This window comes from Giraffa tippelskirchi, chromosome 13, assembly GCF_054371585.1.
Source record: "Giraffa tippelskirchi isolate mGirTip1 chromosome 13, T2T-mGirTip1v1.2.pri, whole genome shotgun sequence".
NCBI classification, from domain to species: domain Eukaryota; kingdom Metazoa; phylum Chordata; class Mammalia; order Artiodactyla; family Giraffidae; genus Giraffa; species Giraffa tippelskirchi.
In genome coordinates, this window is record NC_137287.1 from 79,817,963 (window position 1) to 79,831,127 (window position 13,165).

At 38.0% G+C, this 13,165-nt stretch overlaps 1 protein-coding gene across 7 annotated transcripts in view; it reads right to left on the reverse strand.

Annotated features, from left to right (window-relative positions):
- The window catches only part of ODAD2 (outer dynein arm docking complex subunit 2), a 205,819-nt gene that overhangs the window by 72,926 nt on the left and 119,728 nt on the right, over positions 1–13,165 (reverse strand). For all 7 annotated transcript variants that reach the window (XM_081560887.1, XM_081560888.1, XM_081560885.1 and 4 more), the window contains one exon: positions 11,662–11,883. In XM_081560887.1, the coding sequence (XP_081417013.1) occupies positions 11,662–11,883 (222 nt within the window). The remainder of the gene's footprint in view (positions 1–11,661; positions 11,884–13,165) is intronic.

Consider the following 13,165-nt stretch of genomic DNA (forward strand, 5'->3'; position numbering starts at 1 on the left):
TAATCCACAGGCCAAAGAGGAAACCAAAAGGAAAATTATAAAGTATTTCTAATTTAACTTATGAAATGAAACAATAAAAATGAAAATATAACTTATCAAAACTTCTGAGATGCACTATTAGGGGAAAATTTGGACAACTAAGCACATTTATTGAAAACAATAAAGGTATCAAACCAATTACCTTAGTTTCCACTTTAAGAAACTAGACAAAGAAGAGAAAATGAGACCCCAAAGTAATCAGAAGATAGGTAATAAAAAAGATCATAAAGGAAATCAAGGAAATAAAGAGCAATAGAGAAAAATCAATGAAACAAAGGTGGTTGTTTGAAAAGATCAATAAAATTGATAGACTTCTACCAAGATTGATCAGGATAAAAAAAAGACAAAAATTACCAAAATCAGGAATGAAAGTTGTACTATAACTACAGATTCTATATATATTAAAAGGATAAGGGAATACTTGAAATAACTTTAGGCCAAAGCATTTGACAATTTAGATGAAATGAAATAATTCATTGAAAGATACAAGATATCAGAGCTCACTCAAGAAGAAATAACACGAACAGCCCTATATTGATTAAAGAAACTGGATCTTAGCAAACATTTAAGGAAGAAATAATACCAGGGCTATAAAACTCTTCAGGAAAATTGAGTAGGAAGAAATACTTTCCAGCTCATTCACTGAAGTCAGCATTATCCTGATAGCAACACAGAGAAAGACATTATAAGCAAAAAAAAAAAACACCATTATAAAAACAAATATAGATGCAAAACTATAAGCAGCATGTGAGCAAGTTGAGTTCAACAATATATGAAAAGGATAATGCATCATGACAGAGTGGTTTACCTCAAGAATGCTGGGTTGGTTTAACATTTGAAAATGAATGTAATTCTCCATAATAACAAACTAAAAACATCATAAGATGATATCAATAGATATACAAAAAGCACCTGACAAAGTGAGCATCTATTCCTGATAAAAAATTCTCATTAAAGTAGTAATAGAAGAGAACTTCCCTAACCTGGTAAAGACTACCTCTGAAAGACCTACTGCTAACATTAAACTTAATAGTAAAAGAGTGAATGCATTACCTTAAGACTAAGACATCTGCTCTTACTGCTTCTTTCCAACATTATGCAGAGTTTTCTGGCCAATGCAATCAGGAAAAAGAGAAATAAAAACGTCCAGATTGGAAAAGAAGAAAGTCTTTATTTGAGATGACAAGATTGTTTATGTGAAAAGTTGGCAGGCCACAATCTGTTTTTGTATGGCTTACAGAATATAGAGTAGCTTTCTGATTTTTGTATGGTAAGTAATAACAACAATGGCAACAATAAAAGAAAGAAGAATCTGCAATATAGACTATACGCCACCCATAAAGCCTAAAATATTTAATATCTGACTTTTTTTCAGTGTCTGACTTTTTCGAGAAAAAGTTTGCCTACTCCTGGTCTAGGTAGAAAATATGACAGATCTCCAAAAACTTATTAGAGTAAATAAATAAGTTAGTTTTGCAAGATTGCAGGATGTAAGATTAATATACAGAATCAATCACATTTCTATATAATAGCAATTAGCAACAGAAATTGAAATTCAAAAATACTGTTTACTGTGGCATCAAAAAATCTTGATTAAATAGGGGTGATGTGAAAAACCCATATGATGAACACTACAGAATGTAGCTGAGAGATTTTAAGTAAGATCTAATTTAATGGAAACATAGTTATTTTTAATGGGTCATAAGATTCAATATTGTTAGATATCACTTTTTCCCCAAAGATCTACAGATTTAATGTCATTCCAATCAAAAATGTCCAGAAGCATTTACTGTAGAAAGTGATGAACTGATTTTAAAGTTTGTATGGAAATATAAAAGAACTAGAATAGCCAAAACAACTTTCAAAAGACAATAAGGTAGGAAGACTTATACTATGTAACTTTAAAGCTTTTTACAAACCTGTGGTAATTAAGATAGTGTGGTACTGGCAGAAATATAGATGAATACAACAAGGGAACAAAACAGATATGTATTCACTGATTTCTTTCCCCATAATTGCAAAAGAAATCAGTGGAGAAAGGGAAATCTTTTCAACAAATGATGTCCTCATGCCTTTCCCTAAATTAACTTCAATTCACACCTAGCATCATAAACTAAAATTTACTCATAATGGGTCATAGACTTGGATGTAAAACCCAAAGTTATAAAACTTTCAGAAGAAAACATGGAAAATCTTTGTGGCCATGTGTTAGGCAAACATTTCTTAGATGTAACACCAAAAGCATGATTCACTTTTTAAGATCAACTGGATTTCATCAAATTTAAGAATGTCTACTCTTTAAAAGACACTATTAAGAAAATAAAAAGACTAGCCACAAACTGGGAGAAAATATTTGCAAATTATAACTATGGTAAAGAACTTGTACCCAGAATATACACAGAACTCTCGAAACTCAATAATAAGGAAACAAGCAGTGAAATTTTTAAATGGTCAAAAAATGTGAACATTTTCCCAAAGGAGTTATGGAGGTAGCATATAAACACATTAAAAGATATTTTATATTACTAGTCATAAGGAAAATTGAAATTGAAGCCATGAGATACCATTACACATCTATCAAAACGTCTCAAATAAAAAGACTGGTCATACCAAGTGTTGATAGGGATGCTCCCAAACCCTGCTGGTGTGACTGTAATACAGCATGACCACTTTGGAAAACAGATTTGGCAATTTCTTCAAAAGTTAAACATACATGTACCACATGATCCAGCCTCTCACTCATAGGTATTTACCCAAGAAGAGTGAAAGCATATGTCCATACGAGACTGGGACATGAATATCTACAGCAGCTTCATTTGTAATAACCTAAAACGGGAAATAACTCAAAAGTCCATCAACAAGTGAAAAGATAGACAAATTGTGGTATGTCCATACAATGGAATACTACTCAGCAATAAGACTGAACTAGTGATACATGTTAAGAACAGTGATGAAGATAAAAACAATTCAGCTGAGTGAAAGAAGTCAAACAAAAAGTCGAGCACATATTGTATGACCCTATTTATGCTAAAGTCTAGAATATGCTAACATATAAAACCTAGTATATTGATAGAAAGCAGATCAGTGGTTGTCCCAAGACAGAGAGGGGCAGGAAAGAAGGTTTGCCAAGGGCTAGCAGGAAACTTTGGGACATCTTATCTTGATATTTTAATGGTTTCGTGTGTGGGGGGTGTGTGTCTGTGTCTTTGTGTGTGTGTGTGTGTATGCATAGTACATACATATAAATGTCAAAATTGACCAAATAATATACTTTAATTATATACATGTATATGTTAATTACATATAGAATTTAATAAACCTATTACATTTGTAAGTTAAAAATAAAAATAAATGGATGAAGCACAAGCTAGATTCCAGATTGCTGAGAGAAATATCAATAACCTCAGATACGCAGATAACACCACCCTTATGGCAGAAAGTGAAGAAGAACTAAAGAGCCTCTTGATGAAAGTGAAAGAAGAGAGTGAAAAAGCTGGCTTAAGACTCAACATTCAAAAACTGAAGATCATGGCATCCTGTCCCATCACTTCATGGCAAACAGATGGGGAAACAATGGAAACAGTGACAGCCTTTATTTTCTTGGGCTCCAAAAATCACTGCAGATTGTGACTGCAGCCATGAAATTAAAAGACACTTGCTCCTTGGAAGAAAAGCTATGACCAACCTAGACAGCATATTAAAAGGCAGAGACATTACTTTGCTGACACACTTGAGCTACTGAACTAAACTGAAGTAGTGTTACGTACATTCATATTGTTGTGTAACCAACCTCCAGAACTTTTCTCATCTTGCAACACTGAAACTCTGTACTCATTACATATCCCTATTTCCTTCTTCCCCAGGCCACGTCAAACAATTCTACTTCCTATTTTTCTAAAGTTGACTACTCTGGTTATCTCATATACTACATGGCAGGATACAATATTAAAAAAAAATAAATAAATAAAAAAAATAAAAATAAAATGAGGAAACCACTTGACACATAAATAATATTAAAGTTAAATATGATAAACTAAGACCTAACTTACTGGAACCCTACTTAATAGAAGTACTCTTCCCTCACTCTGCCACTGCTGGGACTACTCCAGGTTTCATTTTGGCAGCCTCTTCAATTTCCTGCCTTTCAGAAAGATATTGGTAGTTTTTATCTGCCTGGTATAGACATCTGCATAAACAGACCCAATGTCACTATGGGGAAGGCAGTTTCATGCCTCTTAAAGGCACTCATCATCTTTCTATTTGATCACTTTTCTGTCTCTAGAAAGGGTTTGTCTTGCTCAGTTTTTCTGTAACTTCTTCCCCTCTTTCACTCATTTTCTTATGTTACAGTTTTGTTATGATCAGCAGATGACTTTGATGTATCTCCTGGATGTCTTATATTTTCAGTATAGTTGCCAACAGCTCTGCTTCCACGTTCACAAGGTTTTGTGATGACACAGACCATGGGCTGATACTTGGGAGAAGGAAGTCTGCATGAAACCACAAAGGAATAAGAACTGGATTATTCCTGTCCCACTGTATCCATCAGAGCGGGGTATTTACTGGTTCCTATAGAAGAGATTTTAACCTGGAGAGGCTCTACTGCAAAGATTATTTTTTAACAACTCTTTATTTTATATTGGAGTATAGTCAGTTAACAGTGTTACCATAGTTTCAGGTGGACAGCATACAAGGATTATTTTTCATCATAACTGAATTAGGAAATCCTTGTTGACTGCTTAGCAGTGTTTAAACACAAACCCTTTGGTAACCTGTTCTTTCTTTGACTCCCAGAACTCCTGGTTAACCTGCTGACTTCCTAAGTTCACTGTGATGGCTCTTCCTCGTGGTTTACCGGCTCCATGACTGAAAATGTAGACATTTCCCAGGCTTCTCTAAACGCTCTGCCAAAAACATCTTATCCACCCTCCATCATGGCTTAATACCTCTCCAATGACACTTCCTGATCTTCCCGCTCTTCTGTTCTCAGGCCAATGCTGTGGAATAAGAAAACCACTAACCACCTATGGAGAACTTGAAACACGGCCAGTCCAAATTGAGATGTATCATAAGTGTAAAAACATTCACCAGATTTGGAGATTTAGTACCAAAAAAAGATAATGTAAAACATTAGCATTTTACTTCAATGACTATATGTTGAAATAACATCTGGAGTATACTGGGTTAAATAAAATATATTACTAAAATTAATTTTGCTTGTTTCTTTACCTTCTCTTAAACTGGGGTTACTAGAAAATGTAAAATGGCATATGTAGCTCACATTACATTTCTACTGGATAGCATTGCTCTAGACTGAGAGCAACTCAAGCTGACCGTTTGAATGGAACACATTTGAAACTGAACTCAATCTATTCCAGACCCTCAAGCCTGCTCCTTCGCTGTTACTACAGAATAAACACCAGTTGGCATGAGACAGATACACTGCATAATGGCAGCTGCTACTGTTGAGGAAATTGTACAGGGAAACAGCTAACTCTAGAATAAACTACTTAGGAACAGGGTGACAGGATGACTCTGGTAATTGTCAAGGAACCTGTCCACATTGCTCACAAGCAGCTGCTACAGGAGTGTTTGCAGATCTAGGAAATAAAACTGTACAGCTTTCCCTCAGGGACTGGTTGTAAGACTCCCAGGGATACCTAAATCCATGGATGTTCAACTTCCTTATACAAAATGATGTAGTATTTACATATAACCTACACACACTGTCCTATGTACTTTCTAAAAAATTTTATTGAGGTATAGTTGATGGTTAATATTATGTTAGTTTCAGATGTACAATACAATGATTCACAATTTGAAAAGATTATATACTCCTTTATAGTTATTACAAAATATTGGCTATATTCCCTGTGCTGTACAATATACGTGTGCATGCTAAGTCACTTCAGTCGTGTATGACTCTTTCTGACCCTATGGACTGCAGCCCACCAGGCTCCTCTGTCCATGGGATTCTCCAGGCAAGAATACTGGAGTGGGTTGCCATGCCCTCCTCCAGGGGATCATCCTGACCCAGGAATTGAACCTATGTCTTCTGCGACTACTGCATTGCAGATGCATTCTTTACCACTGAGCCACCAGGGAAGACCAAAATGTATCCTTGTAGTTTATTTATTTTATACATAATAGTTTATATTAATGGGCTTCCCTGGTAGCTCAGGTTGTAAAGAATCCACCTGCAGTGTAGGAGACCTGGGTTGGATCCTGGAGTAGGGAAGATCCTCTGGAGGAGGGTATGGCACCCCACTCCAGTATTCTTGCCTGGAGAATACCCATGAACAGAGGAGCCTGGATGGCTGCAGTCCACAGGGTTGCAGAGAGTCAGAGACAACCGGGTGACTAAGCACAGTTTGCATTGCTGCTGCTGCTGCTGCTGCTAAGTCACTTTAGTCGTGTCTGACTCCTAGAGACCCCATGGACTGCAGCCTACCAGACTCCTCCATCCCAGGGATTTTCCAGGCAAGAGTACTGGAGTGGGGTGCCATTGCCTTCTCCAACAGTTTGCATTAATACTTTTTAAACCTTCACCCCTATTTTTCCCCATTTCCTTTTCCCCTCTGCTAACTGCTAGTTTGTTTTCTGTGAGTCTCTTTTTTCTTATACTCACTAGTTTGCTGTCTTTTTCAAATTCCATACATAGGTGATAACATACAGTATTCACTTTTCTCTGTCTGACTTATTTCACTTAACATAACGCCCTCCAAATCCAACCATGTTGTTGCAAATGACAAATTTTCATTCTTTTGTATGGCTAAGTAATATTCTATTGTGTATATATATACACACCACATCCTGTTTATTCATCTGTTGATGGATACTTAGGTTGCTTCCTTATCTTGGCAATTGTAAATAATGCTGCTATGAACATTGGGGTTCATGTATCTATCAAATTATGTTTTGATTTTCTTTAGATATACATGCAGAAGTGGAATTGCTGGACCATATGGTATCTCTATGTTTACATTTTGAAAAATCTCCCTACTGTTCTCCGTAATGGCAGCCCCAATCCACATTTCCACCAACAGTGCATAAAGGTTCCCTTTTCTCCACATTCTTGCCAAATTTGATATTTGTGGTCTTTTGATGACAGCCACTATGACAGTATGAGGTGCTGTCTCTCTGCGGTTTTGATTTGCATTTCTCTGATGATTAATGATGCTGAGCATCTTTTAATGTGCCTGCTGGCCATCTGTATGTCTTTAAATCATCTCTAGATTACTTATAATATGAAATACAATGACCCTGATGCTGGGAAAGATTTAGGGCAGGAGGAGAAGGGGGCAACAGAGGATGAGATGCTTGGATGACATCATCAACTCAATGGACATGAGTTTGAGCAAACTCAGGAAGATAGTGAAGGACAGAGAAGCCTGGCGTGCTGCAGTCCATGGGGTTGCAAAGAGTCAGACATGACTGAGCGACTGAACAACAACAAATACAATGTAAATGCGATGTAAATAGTTGTAAATACAATGTAAAATGATATGTAAATATTTGCCAGTACATGTGGCAAATTCCAGTTTTGCATTTTGGAACCTTCTGGAATATTTTTTTCTGAAATTTTCAATCTATGGTTGGTTGAATCTATGGTTGTGGAGAAGAACCCACCAATAAGAAGGGCTGACTGTCAGCATTTGACTAGAAAGGTGCTGTAGCATTTAGGAACAAAAACAGTCAGGAATTTGCCAAATTAGTGGATAAAGTTCATGTGCATTTGAAGTCAGAAATGTTAGCATGGTAGCAGTTATACAATGCAACACATTGACTGCAGGTACTGTAATACCCGGATGTGCCTATGAGAGCTGGACCATAAAGAAGGTTAAGCACCAAAGAACTGATGTTTTTGAACTGCGGTGCTGGATAAGACTCTTGAGAGTCCCTTGGACAGTAAGGAGGTTAAAACAGTCAATCTTACAGGAAATCAACCCTGAATATTCATTGGAGGGATAGATGCTGAAGCTCCAATACTTTGGCCACCTGATATGAACAGCTGACTCATTGAAAAATACCCTGATGCTGGGAAAGATTGAAGGCAGAAGGAGAAGAGGGTCACAGAAGATGAGATGGTTGGATAGCATCACCAGTGTAATGGACATGAACTTGGGCAAACTCCAGGAGATGGTTAGAGACTGCATGCTGCAGTCCATGTGGTTGCGAAGAGTCAGAAAGGACTTGGAGATTGAATAACAACAAGTGCCTATATTTTCTTGCATTGTCTTGGTTGATGGAAACTTCCTCTTCACTTAGCCCAAAACCTGGAGTTAATTTTGACTCAACACTTTCCTTTATTCCTCACATCCAAGAAACTATCAAACCCCACTGGGTTCTACCAACACCCAGTACACTATCATCCACAATTTTAACTCTTTAAAACCAAAGAAGGGAGACACAGGTCCTCAGGGTTCCCCCATGGCTGCATGAGGGAGAGCCCACCATAAAGAGAGTCTCTGTGTCAGGACAGAACAGCTTAAAATAAGCTTATAAGAATCATATTTTTATACTCATCCTCTATTAGAAATAGCAGGTAGTTGGGAATGCAGGTGAGCAAGGCAGAGAGACCCTCAAGAGACACTTAGCTGACCTGGGAAGGGGTCTCAAGGGCAACAAATCCAACTTTCTTTGTTGTTCTCTATCCTGTCCCCTCACCCTAATCATTTTTATTACTTTATTTTTTGATTTACATAAGCTATGTGGGTAGGTGAACATGGGTTCAACACTTCATAGCACAGCACAATTCGTAAATGATTTTAGATTACCTATGGACTTGTGTTAGAAGAAATAATTGAGACTTGCATATACAGCTGGTATGTATGGAAATTGAAGGGTAACAGGTTCAGTTCAGTTCAGTCACTCAGTCATGTCCGACTCTTTGCGATCCCATGAATCACAGCACGCCAGGCCTCCCTGTCCATCACCAACTCCCGGAGTCCACCCAAACCCATGTCCATCGAGTCGGTGATGCCATCCAGCCATCTCATCCTCTGTCGTCCCCTTCTCCTCCTGCCCCCAATCCTTCCCAGCATTAGGGTCTTTTCCAATGAGTCAACTCTTCACATGAGGTGGCCAAAGTATTGGAGTTTCAGCTTCAACATCAGTCCTTTCCATGAACATTCAGGACTGATCTCCTTTAGTATGGACTGGTTGGATCTCCTTGCAGGCCAAGGGACTCTCAAGAGTCTTCTCCAACACCACAGTTCAAAAGCATCAATTCTTTGGCGCTCAGCTTTCTTCACCGTCCAACTCTCACATCCATACATGACTACTGGAAAAACCATAGCCTTGACTAGACAGACCTTTGTTGGCAAAGTAATGTCTCTGCTTTTTAATATGCTGTCTAGGTTGGTCATAACTTTCCTTCCAAGGAGTAAGCGTCTTTTAATTTCATGGCTGCAATCACCATCAGCAGTGATTTTGGAGCCCCAAAATATAAAGTCTGACACTGTTTCCACTGTTTCTCCATCTATTTCCCATGAAGTTATGGGACCAGATGCCATGATCCTAGTTTTTTGAACATTGAGCTTTAAGCCAACTTTTTCAGTCTCCTCTTTCACTTTCATCAAGAGGCTCTTCAGTTCTTCTTCCCTTTCTGCCATAAGGGTGGTATCATCTGCATATCTGAGGTTATTGATATTTCTCTCAGCAATCTTGATTCCAGCTTGTGCTTCATCCAGCCCAGCGTTTCTCATGGTGTACTCTGCATATAAGTTAAATAAGCAGGGTGACAATATACAGCCTTGATGTACTCCTTTTCCTGTTTGGAACCAGTCTGTTGTTCCATGTTCAGTTCTACTGTTGCTTCCTGACCTGCATACAGGTTTCTCAAGAGACAGGTCAGATGGTCTGGTGTTCCCATCTCTTTAAGAATTTTCCACAGTTTATTGTGATCCACACAGTCAAAGGCTTTGGTAACAGGTAAACATTATTAAATTTGAATTCTGAGTAGTCTAGAAATTCTCTTCTTAAAGGAACTGGCAATTGTCTAAGCATGGTATATGTCTGACACTTTACCAGGTACTTAAGTTTTATAGCTTCATTTTTTAAAAAGTCTTTGCATTTTTTAAAAAGGCTGTGCATATTAGACTATACTTATTCAATAATAGAATATATAATTTTAAGTTAGAAAATCTTTTCTGAAGTGTCAACATGATCACATAGAAGTGATGGCATTTTTACCATTCTTTAGCAACTTGAAGTTAACGTTCCACTATATTTTTTATAATTAACTTTAAAAAAATTGGTGCTTAGTTTAAAAGGTGCTTTTTATGTCAGTTTTTTTTTTTTGCTTGAAGAAATCAATATGGCCTAACTTGTGTGCTGTAAAAATGGATTTATAATGGAAAAGCTGACACACTTGGGTTTAATTGGGTTTAATTTCAGAAAAATTAACATCATATTCTTCAGCTCTAATAGGTTTAAAGGATAAATTAAAATCATCACTTCAAAAAATTACCAGCTGGCATTTTAAGAATCTTATTCCTCTGAAGATGTTTTGTAAGTTGAGTTAGTTACTCAGTCGTGTCCGATTCTTTGCAACCCCATGGACTGTAGCTCACCAGGCTTATCTTCATATTCAGCACATATAAGTTTGAAAGATACAATAACTGAAGATTTTATTAGCTTTTGTTTAAAAGATCAAGCTAAACTTGGACATACATTTCAAAATGTAAATGCCTCTGGCTGTCATAGGCTCCAAACTGAGACACCGGACAGTAAAATTACATTGTACAAGGAAACAAACTGTAGAAAAGAACTGTCAGTTGAAATCAATTTTTCCTAATATTTGTAAGCTATTCATGTACTCTTAAGCATTTTTATATACATTGTCATAAAAATACTCCACTCAGAAGCTCTAGGTGGTTCCCAATGTACAGATACATCAAAGCCTATGCACAGAAACCTTCCTACTGAATATTGTTAAAGGCAAAGCAAATTTGACATGCAGTTTGTTTTCTTTAAAAAAATGTCTTTGAATTGGCTCTTTGCTTATGGGTAAGACTGGCAAGACTTGTCTAGCTGCTGTGTAGTTGGTGCCTCTATTATATAAGTGCTAAGTAAATAAAACATTAAACAGAACTATGAATGTCACTGATTGTTCATGCACTATATATTTTATTTGAAAAGTGTTGTTTGCTCAGTTGTGTCCAACTCCTTCAGACTCCATGGACTGTAGCCTGCCAGGCTCCTCTGTCCACGGAATTCTCCAGGCAAGAATAGCCATTCCCTTCTCCAGGGGATCTTCCAACCCAGGGATTGAACTGGGGTCTCCTACACTGCAGGCGGATTCTTTACCATCTGAGCCACCAGAGTCCCTCCCTAAAAACATATGTTTTGTTTAATCCAATTCGAATTATGGAACAATTACTTATTTAACTGAGTACATATTATATTCTTTGATTTAGAAGGAATCTATTTTCACACAACTTTCCTGCAGGAAAAACCATGATAATGGTTAACACATAACCCATCCACAGTCGTGATGCAACAAGTGGTTAGTTTTGTGTATTCAAATACCCCTTTTAGTAAAACCTGCACATTACTTAAGTTTCTTTCCAGTGTACACTGACTTAACTTGGACTATCGCACAAAGTTGATCAACAGTACCTTCACAGCGCCATTCTCGTGCATGGTGATGCAGTTGTCGGCATCTTCTGAGAGCTGGTACAAGGCTTGGGCTGTTGCTCTGTGCACGTTGGTGTCATTCGATTTCAGGTACCGCACCAAGGGAGCCACTGCCTTGTGCTCACCGAAGGCCACTCTGTTTCTGCCCCACATACAGCAACGTGAAATCGTTTCTGCTAGGTGACGCCTCAGTTTGTCATTATTCTGCACAAGGAAAACAAACTGTGGTATGTGCATCGTAATGACCCTGTGATGTTTATGCTGTAGATGAGGGGTCCCCAAAACTGAACAACAACAAACCTCTAGGCTCTAATGCCTGATGATCTGAGGTGAAGCCAATAAAAGAAACAAAGTGTACAATAAATGCCAATGTGCTTAAAAGTCAAAGTGTTAGTTGCTCAGTCCTGCCTCACTCTTTGCAACCCGATGGACTGTATGTAGCCCACCAGGCTCCTGTGTCCATGGAATTTTCTGGACAAGAATACTGTAGTGGGTACCATTCCCTTCTCCAGGAGATCTTCCCAATCCAGGGATTAAATCTGGATCTCTTGCATTGCACGCAGGTTCTTTACCATCTGAGCTACCAGGGAAGCCCTTGAATCATCCTGAAAGCATCCCCAACCTCCACTCCTGGTCCATGGAAAAACTGTCCTCCACAAAACCAGTCCCTGGTGCCAAAAAGGTTGGTAACCACTCTTAGATATTAACTACCCACTGGCTACATAGTTGGTGTCTTGATGGAAACTAGTATTTTGGTGGGTCTCCAATGGATCAAGGTTCAATCCTATATTTTCTTTTTATGAACTGAATGGAATACATGCAGGCAAAGGTGATCAGATGTCTGGCATTAGTTATTTGCTCAAGGCTCAATTTCCTTCTGCGTAAGTCTACTCACAACACAGAGCTACAGATCAGCAAGTGGTCGAATAATAAAAAATAATTAAGGAATATTGGGCATTCTTAAGGGACCCTGTCAGATAACTTGGATAAGTGGATTCATTCTACTTCTTCACCCTGGGAATACTTACACATCAGTAATATACCTTGGCCTAAGAGGGAGAAGACAATGCAGGAAACAAGGTCAGGTGTTGAGTCTGCCATTTTCCTTTCTGATTGTGTGTGTGCTAGTAGCTTAGTCGTGTCTGACTCTTTGCGACCCCATGGACTGTAGCCCGCCAGGCTTCTCTGTCCATGGGATTCTCCAGGCAAGAATACTGGAGTCGATTGCCATTCCCTTCTCCAGAGGATCTTCTTGACCCAGGGATCGAACCCTAGTCTCCTGCATTGCAGGCAGATTCTTTACCCTTTGAGCTATAGGGAAGTCCTTCAGTATTGTTTATGTAGACTATATCCTTCTTTTTGGATGTAATTACCTCATATAGGTATAATACACCTGAATAATGCTCTAATTTTCTGTTTATTAATTATATTGTTCTCTTGATTAAGGACTTGGGAGTCCTTAACTGGCAAGATATTCTTAGGAATT